Source organism: Geospiza fortis, unplaced genomic scaffold (genome assembly GCF_000277835.1).
Source record: "Geospiza fortis unplaced genomic scaffold, GeoFor_1.0 scaffold1696, whole genome shotgun sequence".
NCBI classification, from domain to species: domain Eukaryota; kingdom Metazoa; phylum Chordata; class Aves; order Passeriformes; family Thraupidae; genus Geospiza; species Geospiza fortis.
The window spans coordinates 34758-61745 of NW_005054764.1; the positions used below are offsets into that span (position 1 = coordinate 34758).

General features: G+C 43.0%; 1 protein-coding gene across 1 annotated transcript in view; it reads right to left on the reverse strand.

Moving 5' to 3' along the window:
- The window catches only part of DENND2B (DENN domain containing 2B), an 86472-nt gene that overhangs the window by 29302 nt on the left and 30182 nt on the right, over positions 1-26988 (reverse strand). The window contains exons 3-10 of the mRNA XM_005431117.2: positions 25892-26028; positions 15540-15694; positions 12114-12329; positions 9841-9937; positions 8879-8923; positions 7113-7297; positions 6432-6541; positions 4914-4983 (exon numbers count right to left, since the gene is read on the reverse strand). Coding sequence (XP_005431174.2) covers positions 4914-4983; positions 6432-6541; positions 7113-7297; positions 8879-8923; positions 9841-9937; positions 12114-12329; positions 15540-15694; positions 25892-26028 — 1015 coding nt within the window. The remainder of the gene's footprint in view (positions 1-4913; positions 4984-6431; positions 6542-7112; positions 7298-8878; positions 8924-9840; positions 9938-12113; positions 12330-15539; positions 15695-25891; positions 26029-26988) is intronic.

Consider the following 26988-nt stretch of genomic DNA (forward strand, 5'->3'; position numbering starts at 1 on the left):
GCCGAAGCCATGCCAGGAGCCTTGGACAGCTCCCAGCCAAGAGCTGTCTCACTGAGTGCCAGTAAAAACATCACATTCCTGGGTCATCTATAAGACCAGAAACAATAACTGCTTAGCACTTACTCCAAGTTTCTCCTTTATGAAATATCATTGCTTTCAAATGTCTTAAAGGCTACATGTCTGTGGGAGCTGGGATTCTTCCCTCGCTGCTCTCACTGTGTAGGACATCCTTTTTTGTTATTTCAGAGAGCTTTTCCTGCAAACACCACAGCCTCACAGATGCACATACATCAGCTGTAAGAGCAGCAAGCAAAAGCCTTGAGCAGAGCCATTCTGAGGGGCAGAACTTCTCAAATTTATAGCACTGGCAGCCCTTCAAATAACCTCCTCTCTCAGCCATCAGTTTACACCTCACTTTAGACTGATCTAAAACAACCACTGTGCTTTAGTTTGCTACTTCCCTGGGCAAGACCATCCTATGGGACATGCCACTCCTGCCTGGACTCCTCCCTCGTCACTAGGGGACACTGGGGTCTGCCCATCAGGACCAGTGTAACCTCCTGTCTTCCCAAAAGGGAGCTCTCCCAAGTGGCAGGCTGTGCTCTACAAAGTGGCTTGGAGTCATGCTATCCATCCAGGACTCACTCCTGCACACAAAGAATGGGTCCAGATCAGGAAAGCAAAATGCTGAAGTAGCCCAGCTGAGAGGCACCTGAGTGACTCTGCCCTTGTGCACTGCACTGCTCCTGAAAGAAGAGAGATGGAGGGGATGATGGTTTGGGTTTGATTTCCTTTCAATTTGTTCTTGTGGAGCCCAGGATATTTTCAGCCTTAGTCCAGTATCACAAAATGAAAATGCTAATGAATTTTGATGATAACAAGACAGTTTCCTAAAATTATGAACATAAACTGACAAGAACTTGGCTGAGGTGGAGAAACCAAGCTCTGCATCAGGGCTGGCCCACACGTGGCTCAGGACAACCTTTTTTATAGTGAGTTTAATCTGAATATTACTGACTAAAGCCCACTCCAAAATCTTTGGCAGGAAAAACAAGAGGCTTTTGCTCCAAAAACTAAGCCTTCCATTTTTCTCTCTCAAATCTCACCCCGCTGTCCATGTGCTTGGATTCTATGGAGCCTTCAGAGATCTCCTCTCAGTCTGCCATAGCACTGAGCTGTGTGAGGGAAGTGGCCTTTGCAAAGCACATGCACTAGCCAGTACATCCAGAAACAGAGATATTCCTTAGTGGTGCCAGGAATCAGAACAATTCCAACACTGGGAGGTTAAAATCAGTTTCCATGGAGGCTCTTGATTCCTTGTTAGGGCCAATCCAAATTGTGACCATGAGAAAACTGTGGGTGGTGTAAATCCAAAAGCACTTGTTAAAGACATCTTGTTCTATAAAACATGAACTTTGGGTGCCAGAGCACTCAGTGTACACAGGGCTGTCAAACTGCTTGGGCAAGGGCAGGATGGGAGGGAGCAAGGAGGAAAAGGGCTTTCCAATGAGCTTTTTGCAGCTCCATAAACAGTCTGCATCCCACAAATTTGCTTTCACACTGTACTGAGTGCCCTTCTCCTGCCCCCAGCAAATGCAGGATGTCAGGTTAGTCCCACCTAACAACTGCTTTCCATGTTTTCAGGTACACACTTCACATTCAGGTAGCTGCTCCTCCATGGACTCCTGGGGCTGGCTTGTCTTAGCCTAGAAAAGGGCAGGAGGATCAAATTTGATGTGAGAGGGAAGGGAGGTGTAGGATGAACCAGCCCCTGCAAGGGTGCCCAAATCATCTCTGCTGCTGACACATGCACTCACTAGAAAAGCTGTTGCAGAATTGCCTTGGAGGTATCAAGATGTAACTGGAAAATTTCATGCTATCTATGGAAATGCAGATTGTCTGCTGTGGGACAATAGGTTACATTCCATCCTAATCCTGTTCCAAAATGAAACAAAACAATATAAATACATTTAAAGGGGATACTGTACAGGATTTGTAGAACAAACAAAACATAATTGTCACTGTATCCCTTGAGGTAGTTTTGGCACACAGACCCCAGAAAAGGTCTGGAAGAATCTGAGATCTGAAGGAAAAAAAGTGGAACAGTTTGTTCATATCACAACACGCCAAAGGAGAGCAAGGCTGACAAAACACAATTGTTTCCTAAATGCAGGAATCTGCACAGCAGACCCTGCAGAAGAGCAGCCAGCCATCCTCACAGGATCAGCCAGCCATGGAGCTTTTGCCAACAAGGCTGCCAAATGCACCAGAAGGTGTGAGACATCTCTTGCTGGGTATTACAAGAGCATCCCCCACCAGGACAGCTGAGGAACATTTTCTAAGGAATTAACCTCGCAGCAGTTGGCTTGGCTTAAAGTGGAGCAGTTTATAAGAATTTTAGGGGGGTTTCATGGCACCCACTAGTGAGGCTGTCCCACCATGCACCAACCTTTGCAGAAGACATGAAATGGTTACACTTCCAAACCCTATGGAAAAGGCACTTCAGGTAAATACCCAGATTCCACATTTCTCCCAGCAGGACAGGAGGAGGTTGCAGCGCCCAAATAAAAGATCTCTGCTACTTTTGCCTTTTCCACAGGAAGAGGAAATGCTGAGGTGTTTTTCTGCAGCTTCCAAAATGCCCTCTGCTTTCTAAGTCCCAGTTTTGCTCTCAGAAGGGCATGGCTGGATCTGCCCCACGAGGGGCACAGCTAGTGAAGTGCACTGGCATCACTCCTTCCTTCCCTTGGCTGAGGAGGCTGTACCAGTAGGATGAGACATGTCAGCTTCTCTGTGCCAGAATCTTCTGGCTTCTCTGTTTGGAATCCAGATTAAGCAACCTGAATTAAGTGATCACCCAAGGTGGCAGCAGCAGATCTACTTTATAACTGGCTTTATAATTATTAGATACATTTAGCAAAGTACTACTTATTTTCCCTTTTTCTTTTTGCTATTTGATTGAGTTTTGCCTTATCCAGTGGAGGATAAAAATCTCCAATGCTGTCTCAAAACACCATTATATAAAAGCATGCACCATTGATTTAATTCTGTTCCTGGTATTTCCTAATATACTCAGCCATCTTTTGCACCAGCTGAAAGTCAGTGTTCTATTTTTCTGTTGTCCTTAATGAAGGGTGAATTTCACTGAGCTTTAAATGAGTAAAAAAAAAACCCATGTTAATGTTTCATTGAAAAACTGATTCAACATTCCTGTGTATAAATCTCTTTTATTGTCACTGGTTATTTCAGTCTCACCATGGTTCAGGATCAACCATTTGGCATTTCACAGAGGCAAGCTCTGTGCATGATTACAAATGTACTGACATTCTCAGAAAGATAAAAGTCTCAAACCACCTTTACCTGGTAGAGTGAAAACAATCCATAATTTTATTCTAACCAACATTTTCTGAGGTTTTGTTTTTGGTTTTTTTCCAAATAAGACCTTATTATCCTTTTAAATGAAAACTCATTAAAAAAAATTGATTTGTACTGCTGCCCTATATCTTGTTATGCTTATTTACAGCAGCAAGGATGAATTTAGGTGCTTTCCTTGCTCATCCCTGAGTTACCCCCTAGATTTACTGCAGCACAAGCCTTCAGTGACATTTCCTGCCCACACATCAACCTTGTTGTGGCCCACTGTGACACACTGTTTTATACACAGTGAGTCTCTGTGATACTACCTATGGCAAACACCACCCTCAGAACTGATAAACAAGTTTTCTGTAATGTTAGCTTAATGAAACTTCTTACAAATAGAGGAACCACACACAGAAAACCTCCCAGACAGCATCTGCAGTCTGCACGCCAGGGGCTCTGCCCCAGACAGAGAGCAGGGGAAGAGCAGGGTCAGGCACAAGCAGCAGTGCAGGACAGAGGGTGCTGTGCCAGTGACAGGGAATGCTCTGTGGGGAGCTACTGAAAGCAGGTGATCCCTGCCTCAAAAGGTGGGAAATCATGCCAGAAAGGGAAGGGAGGGGAAAGCGCCAGTGTGTCTTACTCTTAGAGAGGGGACACCTGTTTACAAACTGCTGCAGACATTCATTTGGCACACAGAGTCAGCCAAAGACTCCTGCAGCATCCAATATCCATATAAGCTCCCCAACGCAGCGTGGGCAACAGCCATGAGAACATGACAGGAGCCATGGCCTCCCACCCAGTCACTCACAAACAGCTCCAAACCTATCCAAGGGGTGCAAGGCCTGTGCACAGACATCCAACTGCTTTCTGTTTTCCTGCCAAACCATCAGGTGTGCAGGAGGGACACCAGAATCCCTCTTTGCATTGTGCTCCACCTCCCTTAACACAGTCTGCAGAGTCCTCCCCCTTGATACACACACTGCTGTGCTCTCAGTTTATCGAGTGTCCAGGGATTTTCCAGGTGATGGGACAACACTGCAGGCTCCCCACATCACCTATTGACCACCCCTGGTCATGGGGACTGAAAATTGTGTGAGAAACCAGACTTCCCACTGCTGGCACCAGCCTGTTGCAAGGCTCTGAGCTGCATACTGATGACACAGTGCTGGCAAAGTCATTTGAGATGTAAGCAGCTGCCTAAGAGATAAACACTACTCACAAATGTTTAGAAATACCAGCTTTGCCTTTGTTTCCAGTGTTGTAGTATTTCTGATTGTGCTTGAAAGTACACAACATAAAGAATTTATGAAGTAAGTGCTCACATAAGAAACTTTCCACATTCTCAGGAATTTGCTACAAACCTGGGGATCTATCTGATTAAAATGGCCATTACAAATTCTTAGTTCAACTTGATCTCCCTTACATTTCCAAATTTCAGAGTGAGAAAACCCTGTTTCCTTTTAAAACCATAAGAGACACCTTCAGTTCAGACTGTAGTTTGGAGATACTTTTCAAGAGGATTCTGCCCTTTGAAGTGAGGGTGATGTACTCACCAAGAGCCTCCTGCAGTACCCGAAGCGCCGGCTCCCGTCCTCCCCAGTCAGCATGAAAGAGAAGGTCTCACTAGGAGAAAGGGAATTGCCCATTGCAGAGATTACAGCAGAACTACAGCATGGCTACAAGGTGGATCACTTAGCAAGGGACACTCATCAAGTGAGAGATGCTACCCACTGCAAGGTCTTCATCATTAGGACATACTCTGTGGAAAAATTCTGGCAGTGGTATGGTTAGGGACAACCCAGCTGTCTTATCAGAAGAGATGGGTGCTGAGTATCAGTGACACAGGTTTCCAAAATCCAACTCATTTTATGTCTCTGCCTAGGACAAATACCATTTGTGACAGAGCAGTAAAACAACAGTTTTACAGTAAAACAACAGCACAAGTAAAGGGATGGATGAATTCGTGAATTCACAGGTAAAGAGATGGGTGATCTGTGAATTCATGCCTGGGCTGTGAAACATTCCTGACTACTTTGCAGGTTTTAAATGGTATTATATGAAACAATTCCTGGTGCTGAAATGCCAGGGTTGGTATAATTACAGATGTCCCTGGGGAGACATTACTGAGGCCTTTCAGTACATAAAAGGGGCTTCTAAGAAAGATGGGAATAGACTTTTTAACAGGGTCTGTAGCAACAGGACAAGGGGCAGAGGTTGTAAACTAAAACTGGGTAGATTCAGGCTAGATAAAAGGAAGAAATGTTTTACAATGAGGGTGGTAAAACACTGGGACAGGTTGTCCAGAGAGGTGGTGAATGCCCTGTCCCTGGAAGCATTCAAGGTCAAGCTTGACAGGGCTCTGATCAAGTTGAAGATGTCCCTGCTCATGGCAGAAAGGTTGGATTGGATGACCTTTAGAGGTCCCTTCCAACCCAAATCATTCCACAATTCCATCCCTTCTGTCTATCCTGTTACTCTACACCTTTGGATCAACTAGTTCTCACATATCAGTGCAGGGGGAAAAAAATTATACATTTTTTTGAGGTCACTTTGAAGGAAAAAGAAAATGCAAGCCTGGCTCTCCTTTTCCTTGCCCTTCTCCTGCAGTCATTCATCTCCAATGGAAGGAAGAGAGGGCTCCTCTGCTAGGACAGAGCACAGCTCCAAGAAAGTTCTCAGACAGCAACATTTTGAGCCAAATGAAGAGGTAACCTGCAATGTTAGACGAGCACTCTGAGGTGAATAACTAGGGCAGGGGGTGGGCAGGGCCCCATCCTTTTTAAGATTTACTTTAAGTACTTCCATTTATTCTTTTGAGTTTAGCACTCAGAGGAACCTTCAAGCCTCTTCCCCTCAGCCACACAGGCCTGTGAGGCAGGCAGAATAGGGAAGAAAAAGAACACAGAGCTTCAAAAGATAGAAAAATTAAATACAGCTGCTTGATCACAAAGTGGCCAAGACTCAAACTGCTGCTTCCTTAATTGGGCATTGACAAGGCTGAGGCTGTTCCAGTGCACTCCAGCACCATTCCAGCACCACTCCATGGTGCAGAGCAGCTCTGGAGCACTCACCTGTTGTACTCAGAGACAGGGAGCCAGTCCTTGGCATCAGGGAAGCAGAACTGTGGGATGGCCTTGAGGCGCTCCTCCGCTTCCCGCATCTGCTTGGTCGGCCTCTCCAGCTGCCGGGAGAAGAGCGAGGGTCAGCCAGCCCTGGGTGTCCCCTCCAGCTCTGCTCAGGGGCACTGAGCAGCTCTGAGAGCCAGGGCACATCAGACTGTCCTGTGGTTGTGCTTGGCAGAGTGAGGCATGACTCCAGGACAGGCACTACATTTTTTTAATTGTCTGAAACTCCCTTGTTGTATGATGGCCACTTAAAGCACAGCCCTGACTCAAACATCTTTCTGCGGCAAGAGCACAAGAGAAATGCCAGAGATCAGCAAAAGTCTTTCCATTGACTTCAGCGAGTTTTGGAACAAATCCTAATATAGCCAAAAAGTGAAATATTTAGAAACTGAATTTAAACACAGTGTTTAAAGCATCCACCATCAGGCCAAATTCTCCAGCTCCGGAAAAGATAAATCTGAAAACAGGGAAAGGTTTCAGTTACCTTCTCCATGCCCTTTGCTTTGTAACAGATTGGTTTGGAACAATTCTGAAAGCTCCATTTAAGAACTGGATTTCTATTCATTTTTCCATTCATTCACCTTACTGATCTTAGAATGAGCTGTACAATAGGAGTTTTTCTTTTACCTTGGGAAACTGGTATGTCACTTCTGGGAGGTAAGTGTTTTTAGAGGGCTTCTTTTTCAGGGACACTACCACAAAATACTCAAATAATTCCCGCTCCTGCCACTCAATCAGCTCCAGCTCCAGGGTTCGATAGCTTGGAGCCCTCTTCAGCATTGACTGGATGTGCACAAGGCGCTGGGTGTGAGCTGCCATTTAAAAAGAAAAGGGAATAAAAAAAGAGACAGATCATTACCTGAGACTGTAATGTGTTTGTGTAAGCCACAGTCATTCACAAAGCACTTTCAGTTTGTCAGAGTATTATTCCAAGCATGTTCTCCTTTCAAAACCAAACCTTCTAGTTATCAAACCTATAGTCTCCCTCACTAATTGCACCCATAAATCAAAATTCTCTCCAAGTACTGAAGTTATGCAACACTCAGTCACTGAAATAATTTGCAGTTCATAACTGCTACCCTGGAAAAGGTCTGGCTTTTCTTCACACATAAGACTAGATTATAAACCCTTATGTGGTTGTGCAAATGCACTGGGGCCTCCAGGGTGACACATCTAAGGCCTGGTACACCCAGGTGAAACAGAGTTCTGTGCCCTGTCCCTACACAGCACAGCTTTTTGCTACACACCACATAAGGCAAGCCATGGAATAAACTCCAGGGAAGGGGGACAGGGAGGAAAGGAAAGATGTGCCAATTGCCTGCTGGGGGTTGCTTTGTTAGTGCTAATTCAGTTGGGGGATGATCTTAAAGTCATGGTCATTCATGAAGGCAAAGATGTGCCTTGATCCAGTGACTTGTTCCTTGATACCTATGGGGGACTGGTCATAACATTACTACCAGTTCTGGTACACTAAAAAAAACCCTCTATTTTCTGACACAAAGAGAAACAGAACTGCAAGTGCTTTTGGGTTGGTACAGGTAGACAAAGGAGCAAGGAGTCATTTTCCCCACAGCACTGTACAATGTTGCATACAGCCTGTTTTGGATGGCCTTGCCACCACCTGTCTGGCACAAATCTGTTTCCCAATGACAATGTTTTCCAGAAAGTTTTGCTGCATGTACAGCAAGCAGGTGTCATCTGCAGTAGGTAGACATGGACGATTGCCCCCTATCTTATAATAGCTCCACACCCTTGTCTTTTTTACCCCTCACCTACTAACAGCATAATGGGTTTTTAGTAATGAAATCCATTGCTGCTGTCTTCAACTTTTTTATAGACCTCTTTCTGTATGAGGACTTAGGAAAAGGAGAGACTAATTTAGTGGCCTGGCTCAGGCAGAGTTTGTGCAGGTGCTGATAAAGGAATTTCTACAATTTGGAGACTGCAGACTTATAAAAGAGTCTCAGAACCACAATGTTGGATCAGACCCAGATCCTTGCCTCCAACAGCAGCGAGCAGTAAACACTGAAAGCAGCATATGAATAAGAAAGGAGCACCTTTATCCAGTCCCATCCCTCTAAGCCTGCACCCAGTAGTCAGTCTGGAATAGATCAGCATCTCTGAAGTGGCTGACAAAGCCAATCTATCAAAGGTCCTGTTCTTCATTAAGTGACACAGTTGCCAAATCCTTGTTAGATCTTCACAGCCCATTTTGTCCTTGCTTTCCGCGTTCATGCTCCTGTGTTGGAACTTTGGGAGCTCTGCAGTAATGGAGTTAGGAAACTATAGAGAATATAGGCCATGGACAGGAACAATGTGCAGCAGCAGGAGAACATACATTGATAGGGTCAGGGACAGGGGCTAACCAGAAGTCACTGAGACTGATCCCTTACCTTTAAACCTGTCATCTGAGTCACTCTCACTCTCGCTGTTCTCATCTGCAGAGGACACAGAGGCATCAGTTAATGCAAAACCAGAGCAAACACTCAGATCACTGTGCTGCAACTGGGAAAAATCCTATCTCACATCTCTGAGCCTTGTGATACACACATGCACTTCTCCTCAGGCTTAAAATATCTTGAAATAAACAGTTTGAATGACTCCTTGGATTATGTTTTCCTTGGATTCAGTTTCAATATTGCTTGAGAGTAAGAACTTCATTTTGATGAAAGGGCAAAATTCATTCTCCATTACAGCAACTGTTTGCACTGAATCCCCATCCATGCTGAACTGCAAAAGTGACATTTGGAAAATAGGTCTTAACCCTTTTCCTTCTTGGTTTCAGGTTTCAATTTTTTTTTTTTTTTTAAGTTATGCAGCACTTGAGAAGTCAAAGTTAGCATTATGAACTTTATCTGCCTGGGCAACATTCCCAATCACCAGAACTCACCAAACTGAGTAAACAGGCAAAAGCAACCTTATGACAAGATGTGTAACTGAGGGGTTCTTGATTAAAGCCCTATTGTATTCTTACTACAAACAGGCCCTGAATTTTCCTTTCCAGAAGCATTCTGAAGCACAGGGTGAGTTACACACTGCGAGTGCCAGGAAAAAGCATGCAAGAACTCCAGGGTCAAAACTGTGAATTTTGGTCAAAACTTACAGTAAATGTGTACTAAAGAAGAAGCTGGGTAAATGGAGCTGACCATGGGATTAACAAGATAAACAATACTGAGAATCTCATTTCTTTTTAGCTCATCCCCATTTTCTCCTCTTGCAGAGAGAAAATTATCATTGTTCACAGAAAAAAGTTCTAAACTAGGTGGAGTCCAGGGTAGATGTGGAGGAAAGAAGGAAATTGATCAATCCTGTAGCATCCAAATGGATTCACTGAACCCTGACACTTGCACCATACCTCGTAGGGATGCAGTCTCAATATTGGACATAGAAAGTTTCTTCAGCCGTTTTTTCCCTCTTTTTGCACTGTAGATGGAATTGATTCTTTGGACAAGCTGCAAAGTAAGAAAATGAGGAATCAGTAAGACTAAGCATTTTTCTGCCAGGAGACTTTTATTAATGTATTCAAACAAAACATGGATGATAGACCAGCTAATGCAGATAACAACTGTCTGCCCCAAAAATATCTGAGATGATGGGAAATATTAATGATATGACTTGTGTTTATTGTCTTCAGCAAGAGACTGGGATTACTAAAAATTCAACATTAAGCAGGATATTATAACTATGGGAGAGTCACAAATATGTAGCAATTAATCTTCATGATGTTTTATAGGTCAGGAATAGTATATTTAATTCCACAGCAGATTTCTTCATAGAACTATAATACAGTTTCCAAAAACTGCTTCACCTCTGCTTCCAGAGAGAAATAAACTGAGGGAAAAGATGCAATTTGCTATAGACATGGTAGAAGGGCAGTAACAGAGCACAGACTGAAACAAAACCTTTTTAGGTTTTCCCTCTAATAACTAACACTATCTCAATTTAAAAAATTATATTCTTCAGGAATACGTGATCCTGAAAGGCAAAGCAGTAAGAAAACAGAAATTATCACAAGATTTGCAATAAAATTGTGAACATTCATATGATGAAATCAGAATTTCACATAGGGAGACTATCTGTCCCTTCAATTTAAAAAAATGGGTGCAAAATTAATAGCCAAACTTTCCAAGTTTTACCCAAAATCAGGTAGTAAGTTACTCTGTTAGGGTTAGTACCCTATGATTTCCTCCAGAGATGTGTGCCCATTGGTGAAGTATAACAATATATTCCAAGAAAGTAAAAATACAAGTAAATATTAAGGATGTAGGATTAATTTCCTCCTTAAACAGAATTTCCAACAAATTCACAGAAACATAAAAATCTCCCTCTACTCACAGTATTTATAGCCATGCACTTTAAAATATGCTCTTTAATAAGAACAGGAAAGAGCTGAATACACAGTAAAAATCAACTTTGTTCACAAGCCAAAATTAAGCACATTGGCAGTTCTCCCCCTCTCTGTTGCTATTGTATTGTTGGTTTTTTTGTTGTTGTCTTGTGGCTTGGGGTTTTTTTTTCACATTCAATTTTGAATCTAAAAATTCCTTAAAAAATGAAAAATTAAGTTTTACTTCAAATCCATCAAGACAGCATGGTTATCAGGATGGGGTCAGTTGTGAGTAGATGAAGGGAAACCTATTAGGCCAATTAGTTATTTTCCTGGAAACAAATGATGAGGAAATAAACCACTTCAGATGTTGCTGCATGGTATAAATAATAATTGCTTGGCCATCACCCATTCAAAATCTTAAAGTTATATACACAGCAATGCTCTGGTCTACAGAGCTTAAAGAAGAGTGTGGAAAGCAGAACTGTCTTAAAATCAATTCTGTGCAAAGATGGCCATCAGATGTTTGCTCCTCTTGGAGAATTTGGAAGTTATCACTTCTAGGGAAGGGATTTTGATCTAAATGTTCCTTTAGGGTACAAAAAGTGCTTCCAGTGATGGCTGTTGTAAAGGCTGGCTGTTAGAACCCTGGTTACTGGAGAAACCTGGAGAATTTTAGATTTTCTGTGCTGACAGGCACTGATCCCCAAGACAACACTGCATTTGACCCAAGGCTAATAGAGAAGGCTTCCAAAATTGAATGGCAGAACTAGGATTACGGGTGTGGAGTTTAAATAGAAGTGTGTAGTATCACATGTAAGAAAAGTTAGAGTTTAAAGTTTTAGAATATAGTAATATATATAAAGCAAAATGGAGGTTTTAGGGTGGAGGCTGGTCCTTCTTCTTCACCTTCCTCCTCATAGGTTTGGGTGGTTTTGTGTAATTGGATAAAAAAGACCTCATTGCGTGCCCCGGGTGGTTGGTTACTGGGTTAAAAGTAAAAATAATTTAGGTGTCATTTCTTAATTGGATCATTTATCCTTAAAAAGCCTTGTAGAGAGAGAGATATGGCTCCATTTTTTAGTTTGTTAGAGTGAGGTGCTGTAGAACTCACGCTCTGTGACACTGTGATAAAGATAAGAACTAATAAACATCTGAGTCCCAACAAGAAACACCACCTCAAGCACCTAATCCTGACCCTGGCACAGAGAAGATGGCCCTCAGCAGATGGCCAGCAATGCCCCAGCTCTCGCAGCCAGGTGACCTCTGCTGAGCTCAGGCTGAGCCCACCCCGTGGGTACCTTTGGGATCCTCCTGGCGCGGCGCGTGGACAGCAGCTCGCTGGCGGTGCTCAGGCTGTCCTCGGTGAGGCTGGAGGGGGGCGAGGGGATGCCCCGCTGGGCCAGCAGCAGCATGTCATCGTGGCTGTGCCGCTTGGGCAGCCGCGGCAGGCGGTGGCTCTTCCTCTCCGACCAGTTCCCCACGCGCATGGAGTGGCTGCTGACCTTCGAGGGCAGCTGCAGGGACAAGGACAGCTTGAGCTCTTCCCCTCCAGCAACCTGGGGCACCTGGTGTCACACTCTGCCATCTGTGACAGAGTGCTGGCTGCACCACGCCAGGAACACCACACCAAGGGAGCCACCACTCCGCAGGATGGGTGTCAAGGTCACAGTGAAGGGACAGGGGTCAACCTCCAAGACTTTACAGTTCAAACAAAACCACACCATTTGTGACCTGCTACATTTCCAGGCATCCACATCCCCTCAGTTCTGTGAGCCCCAAAATCTAACTTGAAGGCTTGGCTGACAGCAGAGCACTGACCCAACAGGCCTGGTCCATTCCTCTGACTTGCAGCAGTGAAAATAATGAGTAATTACACAATTCATTGTAACATTAATTCAGTGCAAAAGTAATAACCACAACAGCAAATTCATGCTATTTTAGCCAAGAAAAAATAATGTAGGAAAATCAAGCTTGTTCTATTTTCAAGGTGTTAAGAAGTTTTAAGACCCAACAATGAGCAGAGGTGCAGTTACAACTCTCCCTACATTCCCAAAAATTTCCCTTTAAAACATGAAACTGTTATCACTACAGGGCAAAGGGAAAATCTCACTGAGGATTAAGCACCAGGTAACATCTGTCTTTAAAAAACTGGAGGTCTTTTGGAGCAGTCCTAGGAGCAGCTCTGCCCAGCTCCAGGTATCTCCTTCTCCTCTCAAACACAAACACTGTAAAGAAGCTTCCCCAGCATGAAAAAGTATTATTGTGTCAAGCATCTGTCATTTGGCATTTACTGACATTCTATCAGCTCTGTTACAAGCTATAAACCTGCAGCAATAAATGTCCCATTTATTGGCTGACTGATTGCAATGCCATCCCACCTGGGATTAAGCACAGGTGTTTCTGTGGAGAGGGGTTGCATCACAAACACAATGTCACCATAAAACATTCCTTTCATACCTGATGATTTCAAAAAATGAAAATAATCAGTGGGAAAAGACACAGGGATTCAAAATGACCACAACACCGGTGTCTCAGAGGTTAGCACTCCAGGAAAACTGGTGGCAGTCTATCCTTTACTGAAAGGAATTCTTTTTGGAGGTGATTGTTGGAAGCTTGCTGACCTTCTGATCTCTTCCATCTTGTTTATCATCATCCGTGACTGAAAAGTCACGTTGCTAACCCAGCTTTGTTGCTATGATGGAAAAACTGGGTGATAATCCATTGCCAAAGCTACCATTCTTCAGGAAATTCAGACTTTTCTATTTCTGGTCATTGGAGAATTACCCAGGCCCATTGCTGACCCGCTCTTAGTGTCTTCATTTTAAATATCAGCACAATGACAGTGCAATTAGGGCAGGACTGACTCCTGTCAGGGCACTCCCAGCAGCATTTCAAAAAGAAGCTGCCAGAACAAAGCCAGCCCTGTTGCAAAGGGTACCAGAGAGATCTTATTTACCAAACAACTTTACAGAAGGCACTTAAATCTGTAAATTCTTTGGTAACCCTCTGTTAAAGAGAACACTGGCCAGTATCTTCCTATGGATCTGTATGGTTCCCAGCCTAATGACACAGCCTCAGGGATCCTCTGGATGCTACACAACTCCTGTAAACACACACACAGCCAGAAATAGTTGTTATGCACCATGTCCCACTATGAGGGACATTTCCCTATTATCCTCATGGCTGCAGTGCCTGTTTCTCCTTTCTCTGCCTCACTACTCTCCACTTGTTCCTTTTGCAGCAGCTTTGCTGAGGTCACTCCTGGTTTACGGGGGATGTGCTAGGAGCACACTAAGATGGGTGGGTGATGCTTCTTTTGGATTGTGATGCTTGCATGCACATGAAGCAAGTGAAAGAAAATGCATTCAGGTCTCTGCATAGGAAAATGCATAGGTCTCTTTACAGGACAAAAATGTTAATTGTTGTGATCTTTTGTTCAACTGTGAATTTTCTGTTAATTCAGTGCAAAGTGAAGTTCCTCTAAAGGGTGCTTTGAATCTCAAAATTAAGTATGTGTTGGGATTTATATTTTTCCTTATGAACACAGTGATCCCGTAAACAACAAAGCAACCTGGTATTTCGTGGTGTTCACAAAAAAACAGGCTTACTTTGGAAAATTCACCACAAAAGGGAAAGTCTGCCAAGTTCCTCATCTTTCTTTTTATGCTATAAACACAATTTATACACACTTGTTAACTGCAGACACCCAGGTTTTTCTGACTATTTTATTATTCACGTATTTAGTCAGGGCTTTTACCTGGCATTCTTACACTAAACATGCCACACTACTGTGAAAAATGCACGTATTTTATGATTGGCTTTTTGCAAATATTAAAATGAATATGATTATGTGTTGTGTTAGAAAGTAGTGCTGTATTAATTCTCTTAAGTAGTGTGTTAAATACAGTTTTAGGTTACAAAAAATGTTAAAATAGAAACTATGCTATATAGGTTACTTTTTTTAAAGAAAGGACTTGCAGGTGGTAGCAGCCACAGCTAAATCTTTCAGAAAAAAAGAATTTGTTGCCCTCTTATCAGAAGAAACAAACTTCTTCCCACCTCGAAGGTGCTGTTAGGATTCAGAGGAAGAAGTTGAGGATGACCAGACAGAATCCTGTAGTTGAATGGAATTCATGCATCATGTATGAAGTGTATGAATATGCAACAGGCTATTGCTTTTAAGGGTTAATCCTTTGTTAACGTGCGTCCTTTTTCAGGCTCGTGCTGCCCAGAAAAAGGTACCCAGGCGTCTGTAATTCTTTGTCTCTATTGTCTCATATTGTCCTAATTCAAAATGTCCAAATTATTCTAATTGTATTACTATTTTAATAACCATTTTATTACTATTAAACTTTTAAAATTTTAAAAACAAGTGATTGGCGTTTTTCACACTACCAACTCCCCACGAGCAGGGGCCTCGTGTAACAACACAGGGACAAAACCAGCAGCTGCCTTCTCCCCTCCTGTCCCTGCCCGGCAGCACAGGCAATTCGCTAAGAGGTGCAGCCGCACAAGGAGTTCATTTAGGCGCAGACTCAGCTCCAAAACACGCAGAGGAAGGATTGCGCTGGGCGCTGCGAGGCCGGGGCAGCGCCGGGAGCGGAGCGGCGGCTGCGGAGCGCTCCCCGCGGCTCCAGAGCCGCCCGCGCTGCGCTGCTGCGCGGGGGCCGCGCCGGGAGCGGCCCTTGCAGGCGGCTCCGAGCGCAGCCATGCCGCGGCTTTACCTGCGGAGGTGCCGTGTATTTCCTGTTCTGCGGCGTCCACATCCTGTGCAGGGAATCTAGGGAGTTCTCGGACAGCTGATGGGATTTTCGCCCCCCGTGACGGCCTTTCCCTTTCAGCTCCACATCCTCGTACGGGTTTTCCTTGGGTGACTCGCCTGCACGTTTGGGTTTTTTGGGTGATTTTTTTTTTTTAAAGGAAAGAAAAACAGACAGGAATGTAAAATTAGAAAAAAAAAAAAAATCATGTGAACCAAGGCTTTTAGAAAAGCTCCTCAACTTTCAGCATGACTCATCCCTCTAGCTGCAGCTGGAAGTATTTGGAGAAGAACTCGGCTATGAGCTCGACAAGTTTCTTTGGCTTTTTTTACTGTCCTTTTTTTTTTTTAACTAAAATGTGAAGATTTCACAAGATGTGCTTCTGAGCATCCACAGCTGTGGAAAATTTATTGATGTATAAAAGCTAAGGCACTTAACTTCTTGAAAGTGTATCAGTAGATTTTGTAAATCCCTAACAGCCACTCATGGGGGGGTGAAATGAAGACCAATAAACAACTGTGCTCAACACACCACCCTTACACACAATAAGACAATTCTTATTTGATGCAACCTTCATTTTTCTCTTCTCCTGAGAGATGGCAAAGAAACAATGAACACTCCAGCTCAGCAGTGCTAAGAGACAAGATTGAAAAGGCAAATGGAGAATTTCTGTCCCAACCATCCTGCATCCTCAGTGTTCATTAAAATATATCCTGTTTTCAAATTAGGCAGCTATTCATTTCAAGTTATGTCAAATTCCTGTCTCCCAGAAGGCAACTCATCCTGCTAGTAATATATAAAAGCTTAACCAATTAATCATTAAATATTACTTAAATGAAAAATTAAAAAGCAGACCCCATGAATTTTTACCATTTGAAAACCAGGACCAAAATTTATAGTCCATATTTAACTGAGATCCAATACTCACCATCTTCTCAGAACTCCTGAACTTAGCCGACCTCCCATTAAACAAAGTAGTATGAAGATGAATGAATGCCATCAATAAAATTAACATTTTGTATGCATTTTTTCAGACAGTTGATAATCAGCAACTGATTTAGAACCCCAGGTTTTTCAAACACAGTCATTCCAATTTTCCAACTGTCTTGAACAGAAAATCATCTCAAAAAAATATTGATCTACTCAAACTCAAGACTGGAATTTACAGACACAAGCAGGAAGTTAAAAGCTTTTAAAGCAACTTGGTTTTGGTTTTATACCTAAAGATGACTTTAAAACCCACAGGTTTAGTACAATGTATGTATTGAAATACAAGCTATCTAATATAAGAAATTCAGTTGAGAACTGAGGACAGAAAGCTGCAGCATGGTTCATTATTCCAGTGTTACAGAAAATATTCACAGTGTGAATATTCTGAGTGTTGAAGGAGATGACAGCTGGGGCATAAGTGTTTTCAGGGAGAGCAAAGCCTGGGTTAACACAGTCTGAGTGACTACCAGCTATGTTGTTCTAGGCAGACTAAATTTCCTTATTGTACAAAAGGAAATAAAAGCAGTTTGTGCTTTCTACCCAATTCTTGAGCCTGGAAATGTGAGACTGCTTGGTTCATCAATTACAAGCACAAGAACTTCTGCTGAGCAAGTTCACATATTCACAATACAAATAAAAATACACTTTTGCTTCGGTAGTGCATCATAGTAAGATTTCTAGTCAAACATAAGCCCAAGAGTGAATGTTTTAGCTTTGTTCTAATTAGAGGCCTGAATCACTGCTGCTCTTGAAGAATGTTTGACTTGGCAATCACAGCTTATTATTTCATCCAGAGGGAATCTGATTCTAGAGGCTGCACTATCCTTGTGGCCAATGCTCATGCCACATGGAAAGAACACCCTCAGGTGTATGGGGTACATGAAAAAAGCCCTTTTGATTAATGCAATGAACAGGATAAATATTAAGCAATGTATATTCCTAAAAGATGTAATGCTGTGGAGGACTATAGAAGTCGATGATTTTTCCTGTGGGAAGAAAAAATAGATCTCACACCCTGATTCTGTTACTTGTAGACTCTACAGCTCTAGAAATTATAATGATAAGGAGTAAAATTTGCAAAATGCTGTTACTTCCAGCTGATTGGGCTCTAGTAGTGTCATAAAATTTCTTGTAAGCCCAAGTCAAGTATAGGTCAAGCAAGCATTTTGGAATGGATAAATAGACTTCAAAATACCCAGCTACATGAGACATGGCTCAAACACGCGCTTCCTTGTGAAAACAAATGTTACTGTGTTGGTCTACAGAGTATCCAAACTCCCAGGAAGAAACAAGCCCATCAGTGAAAAAACCCTTTTTACATTATAAAGCATTTATAAATGTTAGGGGGATTCTCTTTCCAAAACAGAATGTAAAACAAAATTGCTTGAACCCAGTTAAACTCAGCATAAATAACACTGACCTGACATATTAAGTATAGAAACGGGCCCAGAGAAGTCTTGGATGAGAGAAGAGGGAGGAGCAAGGAACCACAAGCAGAGGCGCTTTTTTTCCGAGTTAGAGTCTCCACCAAAAGAGAGCTTGGGCCAAATTCCTCTTCAGTGTAATGTGAAGGTCAGAGGAGACACCACAGGGATTTTAACCCGTTCCCCTAGAGCTGTGAGAGCTTCTGCAGATGACTGGTTTGCTGTTCAAGAATTCTTGTGTCTATTCTTTCTCTCATTTGCTTAAAAGAAACCAAATTATTTCAGAGTTTAGGTTTTGGGGCTTTTTTTCACTTTGAAATAATGCCTTTCAATTACACCTCACACTTTTTTTTTTTTTAAGAATCTCCCTCTACACCAAATCTCTTATAATGAAATAGTCTGATCCATCAGAAGCCACCTGGTTTTGCTGACATGAGTTTTGAATTAAGTATTTGGTTCAAGTTGTGAACTAGAAGAGGCAGACAAATAAACTATCTCCTCAGCAATTTTCAGCCACCATTTCTTAGTATCTGCTGTCCCTGGGAGACACGCAAAAGACCAGACTGCAAAAAAGAGGGAGGCCAGACTGGTGTCTGTACAAGTGACAAGGAATCAAAGGTGTCAAGTAAACTAAAAATGCTAGAAAGTACTGTGAACTGTCTTAAAGTAGCATTTAACTGCATCTGAGTGCACAGTGACTCCCTTCATGAGAGAAACACCTGGGGAGTGGTGGTCACCAGCAGGTGCACGTCCCACGTGGGAGTGAGGTGTTGGGGAGACCTGTGGTGGTGGCTGCTCCTGCTGTGCTGCAGCACAAAAAGGAGAAAAGCTTCCATATAATTGGCTGGCTCAGAGGTTTACAGCTTTCTCCTCAGCAGCACCGCTTCTCCAGTCCCAAGTCTCAGGCAAGGAATGTTTGCAAGCTGCAGTACTTGGATTTGCTGCAAAAGGGAAACATACTGACAATGAAAGACCAAGGAAACGTCCTTGTTCCTGCCATATGGATGTCTCTATTGGAAGCCAAAAGGAGAAACATTATGTGGTATAGAGGCCAGGCTTGTCTTAATGAGGCTGATCCAACAGCCACACAAGACAACAGCAGATTATCGCTGACTTCAAAGGAAGCTGAATCATACCCCCAGAATGCATAAGATCACAAACAGTAAGTCTTTGGCAAATACTGTCTCTAATCACCATCTCTACTCCCAGATCAGTTCCCTCTTTAAGCAGTTTTTCCAAGTTTCCCATTTTCTCAAATTCTACGTACCAAAGTGCTGAGTTAACACAGGGCATTTATCTACTCGACATTTATCTCCAGAAGATCTCACAGACAATGTAATGAATGGTCCATCAGGGAAAGAAAAGAAAAACAACAGAAAAAAGATGAAATAACCACGGATATTTAGAAGAGTCCTGAGGAATGCAGTGCCTTGAGCTTAAGCATGGATGAGTCTCCTCCAGAGGCTGCAGTTCCTCACGCCTGGTGCGAGTCAGCCCCACTGGGTCCTGAGGCAGCACACAGTGTTCCTCTGCTCTGCCTCTCACACGTGGCAAATGGGAAGCAGAGGCAGACTGAGCAAGCCTGTCTCATGCTGAGAAAGGAGTGAAAAGTAAGGCTGAGAGGAAAAAAAACAAAGCAGGCAGACACTTCTCTATAAATGGCAGAAAGCAGGGAAATGCATCATTTCTTTCTAGATGGGAGAAGCTATTATCAGAGGAATTAAGTGATTCACAGAGTGCTGGTTTTAACTCCAGCCTTTTGCACTGCCAGGAAGAGAGGAGAATGGAACAGCAAGTATAGAGTAAAGGAAAGGGCTCCTAAACCTGTGTGAAGTTGGGTGCCTGAACTGGGAACAAGCACTCACAGAGGAGATGCTGAATCCACAGGGTGATGCCCAAGCTAAGAGCCTGCTGCCTTTCCTCCTGGCTGCTCTGAAAGCCCAGGGGCCTGAGTTGCATGGCCAGGACAGTTATCACCTCACAAATGAGGTGCACGTGCACTGCTCATTCATTTCAGTCATAAAATTACACCAGCACAGATCCACACCACCAGTGCTGGAGGAAAACTGGGCCATTGGGGTGGTTATGAGCACATTCAGATCAAATGGATGAAAACCAGTAAATCTCCACACTCCCCTAAAGTATCCAAACTTAGCTCTTTGGTACATAAATGAGATTTTCAATGTCAGAGATGCTGCAACTGTGCATCTCAGCTGGGGAATTTACCCCAGGAATCTGCAGAAAGAGGAACTATTTCAATCTCAAGTTACAGCTAACACACATTTACAGCTGCTTTGAAAAGCTGTTGCTGAGTAGCACCAAGTTACAGACCATTACTTGTTTGTCAGTCAGTGTATTCACTCAGTACCACGAGCTCAGGAAAGCAGTACAACATCTACAACAGGCAGAGTGGCAAGTCTAAAATGCAATCAGCCTTTTGGGCCCTGCTCCATGGAGTCTGTAGGCAACAACCTGTGCTTCCTGAGCTCCTCCAGCCCTTGCAATCAGCAGAAGAAACACTGCAGATGCTTCCAGCTCCCTGCTGTCTCTGTGAGGAGTGCTGAGAGTGCAACCATAATGAAGCACAAGGGAAAAGAATTAACATGGCTGATAAATGAACAAGAAATTTCACCCCCAGAAATGACCTGTTTACCACTCAGTCCGAAGTCATGTGCATGAAAATGTCTGATAAGCAACTGTTAGCACAGTATAGCAGCAGCTTGCCTGAACTGCCTGCACTTCAGGGATGTCACCCTGCTGCTGCCTTCAGCCCAGTCTCTGAATTTGAGAATTTGAGAAAGGATTTGGGAGACCAGTCTCAGAGTCTTTTATTCTGTTTTACTAACTGCAGCATTTACTAGAAAGCCAGGCAATAAAGCTGACAGAGACTGTCACAAGAAGCTGCAGTATATGGTACAGTGATGAGATAGACTCCACAGAGAAAAACTGACATCTAAATAAGGCACGAGATGATTATTAAAAATAACTGAAATCCATGTAACAACAATGCAGCAGGCTGATTGTCAACAGGATCAGCTGAAGTATTTGGCCTTTCCTTTGACAGGCCCATATGAACACTGTTGGTTTAATGTGCTCTGGCTGCCGTTACCCTACAGTGTCTATTATTAAACTTGACACTATTAAGTTTTCCAAAATCTCACATTCTCTTGAGGCTGTCACTGACAGACTGTGGGTGCAGAATAAGACAGGAATATATTATTCTGTGATCACTGCCTGTACCATCATTTTGCATCAATTCTAGCTCCAGAGACCTGCTGGTGTCTGACTTAAAGCCCAAAATGTCTTCAGAGAAGCAGCTAGCACAGCACTTCTAGCAGAGTTGCAATCTCTCCAAGTTTACTTCAGCTTCACAGCAGTCCAGCAATTCCAGTTTCTCCCTGATTTGTCACAGGATGATAATATGACAGACTAAAATGTGCTACAAAAGTATGACAGGAGATAATGTGGCGTGTGAGGATGGGATTTCACTCGAAAGATCAGCTTGCTCTCTTTCTAACCTTTTCCCACATTTACTGGAAGAACTTTGCAAATGTTCTAATTTGAAAGCAATGTCAAGCTGGAACATTTTCCAGCTTGACCTCAGTCATCATTGCTGCAGCTCTGATCACACACAGCAGACAGTTCAGTAGAACAGCTAAATCATCCCATCTTGTTACATGACATGTACTGTGTCAAATTTACACAAGAAATCAAACCAACTCATTGATTTAGGAGAGATCAGTTGCCTTACCAGCAGGGGTAAAGGGAGTGACTTGTCCTATTTTAATGCAGAGGTAAACAAGAAGCTGGTCATCCCAAACTGCAGCAATATTATCTCAAACTGAGAGAGAAAAAGAGCCAAGCAATTGTGTATGACTCCACTGTTTCTCTTCTCAGTCACCTTTGGTGTCAGCTGTAACAAGGTTCAATTATATTATATGGCCCTACAGGAAGCAGTGATTAGGTTGTCCTGTTAAGGTGCAATATCTGTCAGGAGAAGTGTCCAGCTACTCAAAGGGCTCAGAGTCTCCTAAACATGACACTGAACAGGCCCAGAGAGCAGAAGGGTGCATAAGAAACCCTCCCCAAGGGGGCCAGCTGCCCCTGGGACAGTGAATTGCAGGACACTCCCAATGGGAACCCACCATCAAGATCCCATTTAGAAATTCATCCTGGATTTAGAGATTCCACTGAAATGCTTTTGAGGCATTGCCTTTCTGTCTAGACTGCTTCAGCTCCAGCTGCCAAAGCAGACATGGAGTCATGCAATGTTCTGTTAAACATTCTCAGCCTAAGAGGCAACACACAGAGCCCGGTTGAGCAATGGGTTTCCTGCACATCTGCAATGTCCTCTCAGAGGAAATCTCCACCTGTTCTGCTGTGTACAGCACTCTGGGAAGTTACAGGGGAAGAAGCCTTGTCTTATCAGAGGTTTCTTCCACTACATTTAATTTCTAAATGCAGTGCTATTTCTTTCACCTAGTTTTACTAGATTTTCTCAATTCAAACTTAATACTATGCCCTTGACCTCCACATCATTTATTCAACTTTTTTTGATGATGCTAACAAGTGCTTTGTCCTAGATGTCGTCAGGTCAACAATGTTTCAGAGACACAAGACCTTAAATAACAATATTCCAACATCTCAGTTGCATTTAGGGGAGCAGACTGGAAAACTGAAACCTTATGGTCCATATGACAGGAAATACTGTTGTGCACAAACACAGCAGAAGCAACAATCTCAGCCATCTCTTAATACTATGATAGTTTCTTGAATTCACACAAAGCCAAGCGTGGTTTCCCCAACCGGATTCAGAAAGCCACATCAATTTTGGTCTGATTAAAGGCTCATTCAAAACCACAAGAAGCAAAACAATGTTAAGTTTACTATGACTGCCACATTTCTGGGAGTGCTAGTACAGAAGATGAATGAAGTCCACATGGTTCCTTGCACATGGAGTACAGCTCTGATTTATATTAGGAATGTGCACCCCCCTTTGTACAATGGCTGCTTGATTGATGCAGAATGGATCATTATGTTCCAATCCAAAACTTGTCCTGAACTTACCATGCAGGTATTTCATCTCTCAAAGTCTACAGAAATATTACAAAATTGAACCAAGGGTCTGGTTAATTATGCCACTGGCTTTCAAAGCACAATCCTTTTCAACTTAAATATACCTCAAAACTTACTATTTTTTTTAAAGCCAGCTCTCAAAATAAGATAAACTATACACAGCAGTTCATTGCTGCCCTGCTTATTGAAGAAGAAGTAGTCCAAAGGCACCAGGAGGAAGACAAAGCCTTAGTGTGCATATGCCCCACAAGAAGAGGCCATGTGGGGCATAACTCAAGAAAAAAACCAAAAACCAATGACTCCAGACCAGGCACTTGCATGTTTAGAAAATGTTTAGCCTGGGAGAGGCTGGGGGATAACCCAGCTGCTGCCTGCCACTGCCCAGAAAGGCAAGTGGAAAAGCAGCCCCAGGCACTTCCTGGAGGTGAAAGGATGAAGGACAACAGTCACAAATAGCAACAAGGAGAATTCACACTGGATGGAAAGAAAATTTGTTCACTGTGCCATCAAGAAAACATTCTTCACAACGGAGGCTAAGCATTGGAGAAGGCTGCACAGAGAGGCAGTGAAGCCATCCTCCCATGGCATTTAGAAAACTCTGCCAGATGAAGCCCTAAGCAACCTCATCTCAAGTTGAAATTAACCCTGCTTTGAGCAGAGGCTGAACCAGCTGACTCCACAGTCCCTTCCAACCCAAATTTTTTATGTTTCTGTCTCACACCAGACTGCTTAGAGCATTGCTCAAGATTCACAGCTTTCTTTTCTTGTATTTTAACACTTCTTTACGTGCCAAATATTAATTCTAAGGGATGAGGGGGACATGACACAGTTAATTAAGTTGTTTACTACAGCAACAATGTTTAACTGCCTACAAGTTTTAGGAAGGCAAGGAGATTCAATAAGGCACAGGAAAAAAAGACCCACCAGCACCTCTAGGGGAACTGTTTGCAAAGAAAGCTCAAAGCACAGTGATAGAGCCCTTTATAGCTTTGGAGCAGATGTAGATCTGTAAAATAAACTCACTCTTGCAGACACCTGGTTTGCATGAGCACAAAAGTGCTACTTGGAGACTGGGGTCTAGCACCACTGGTATAAATTATGCAGATGTGATACACAAAGCTACAATCGTTTCTTTAAAGCTGGAGATCAAACCACTTTGGCTTGTCTTTAATCATGCCTGACAGTTTATAAGAATTACACTGATTTGGTATTCCCCCTGCACTGCTGTATTGAATGAAGTGCTTGAAAAGAGGTTGTTAAAAAGCAGTACTAAACAATCAAGTTCTGTGTTTGTCCACAGATCTGAAATTTTGCATTCTCTTCCCACTGCCCTGCCAAAATGCCCAAATTATAGTCTTGAAGGAGCTGGTTTATAGTACCCATGAGTTGGAAAAGCCCATTATGATTTTGTTTGACTGAACCCAAGATTTTTTCTCATTTGAAGAAAGCTTCTTACCAGTCCTGCACATTTTATTTTGATATTTAACAAACCAGACAAGGAAAAGAATCATTACCACCTAAAATCTGGAGCCATATTGACAAGTCCTGAGCAAAGATGAGCAACACACAATACATTTTCAAGTGTGAATAGCATGGTGGTCTGCCATAGAAAGGGATGATGATCATGTAAGGATGCCCTACACAGAAAAAGACTATTCAGTATCTACAAAGTTTTCATTTTAACTAACAGACACTGAGCAGGAGCTGAAAGCTTCAGTTCTGAGAGCATCTTTAATGGCATAGAGGAAGTAAATGGAAAGAGTAAATTCCTGTTTTCACCGAGGCTGACAAGTCAGAGACAGAATCTGGGCGTGACAAAGAGTCCCAGGCTTCAATTTGTGGCCACTGTTCTTTGCTAATCAACTGATAGGGCCAAGAAGAGTTTTGTTGTATTGTCTTTGTTTGCCTCCCAAACATTTGTAAGCACTATTAGAGCGCCTTTTTACCAGACTAAATAGGACCTGCTTCTCAGTGTCTCTTCAGAGGATGTGTGCTCTAAGGTCCCAGACTGTCTTGGTAGCCTTCCAGCTTTCATTATGTAAAGATTCATTGTCCAAAGTAAAATGAAGTCCCCTTTGTATCTGTTGTAATAATCTAATACTGAAAGAGTTAAAAACAATGCAGATATTCATCACTTGTGTGGAAAATCTATGCTCTGAAGGGCTGCCCAATTTTCGGTAATTATAACAACTTTTTTTAGATGTTAAAAGAATGTATGCATAGGCCATACATTTCCTTCTAAGACCAAAAGAAACATGTTTTTCTTATGAAGCTTAATGAAAACAGTGTTTTTTGTTGTGCATTCCCGGTGGTGTATAGCTAAAGGAAATTAATTCCTCTTTAACCAGGAACTGGGACTTGGAAGAGACCAGGAATTGTGCTGCAAACAACTGCTTTGGGGCAGAACACACTGGAGTCCTGAAAAACTCAGCTGACCACACAAGGCCTCTGAGGTTAATCTTGCTATTGGATAGTTCTGTAAACACTGTCTCCAGTCCTGTTCTTTACATTTTTACACCACTCAAGGCTTCAAGCCAAGGCCTCGATAAAAAGAATGATTTGGTTCTTGAAAAGCATTGGCAAAAAGCTGACCAAACAGTCTGTTTCCAATCCTACCCAGTGAAGTCTGAAAGAATCAAGACTTCCTGCATGCAGCCCGAGAGCTACATTTGCACTGAGGGATCAAACCCATTTAGCCTCCATTTAATCTCTCTCTACTGACAGCACTGAACGTTCCTGCACAGGGCATGTGTTCAGCAATACTGTGGCCTGCCCACAGCCACTCAACATCCTGCTGTGAGCCCATGTTCTGCAGCAGCTTCTTACCTACAATGTCTTCATAGGCATTTTCTTCTAAAGTGCTCTTGGATCCAAATTTATGCTGGCTCTCGGTTCCATTTTCAGTCGGGGAGGGAGGGTACAGGGAGTGCAGGCTTGAGGCATCCTCAAATTCAAAGGATTTTCTAAAGTTTAAAACAATAATAATTAGTAACAAGAATGCAAATTTGTTCAAACATTTAGATGATTATTTGCATGTTAAGAAATATAAATAAAATTAACCATAATTAAAAAAACCCTCACATCATGCTTTAAGGGCTAGCTTTTAGCAGACAATAAGTCCTGTGCTCACAGCAGTCTCTAGTAGAGCCATCTATGAGAACTTAAGTTGGAAGTTTTGTTATCCCCATTATGCAGACAGGAAGAAAATACCAAGAAAATATGTTCTATTTTTCCAAGTTTACAGAATAAGTTAGCAGCACAGTCCTCAGATTAGAAATTACTTTGCTCTTTCCAGAGGCCCCAGAAACATGTGGCCCTCTGTTCTAAAGAAAGACACAGTCTCTGAAAAGCATTTCTGCACTGGTTGCTCTGGGAGATGTAGCCTTTAGTCTGACACCACTCACATGTCCTGAACCTTTGGATATGTTCCTGTGCAGAGCTCAGAGCACAAATGCCAAAGGGAGACCCGTGTGCCAGTCACCCACATCCCTTGTATTCCCCATGCCAAGCACTGGCAGCAAAGGAGAAAGTACCGAGAAAATTGGTGCTCTCTGGGGCGCATGAGAAGCTTGGCTGATGGCTCAGGGGCTGAAGGTTTGGCCTTTCTGGCAGGAAGGTGAGGACCAGCTGGGTCAAATGAACCCACACAATTTGTCTCCCACCCACCCCTGCCCCAGTGCTGCTGAGCAGTTCTAGAGTTCTTGGGCTTTTCTCCCAGGGTCTTCCCACTCTCCAGCTCACCCAGGCCTTGTTCTCTGGGGCAGAAACTACACTCCAGGTGGGAGGCCCATGATTTGCAGTGACAGCAGCACAGGGCTGGCATTCATGAGATTGATTTACTGCTGAGGATGAAACAGTGAGAAAAACAGGCTCAGGCCAGAGCATAAATAATCCCACGGTGCTGCAAGGCTTGTGTGGACTGT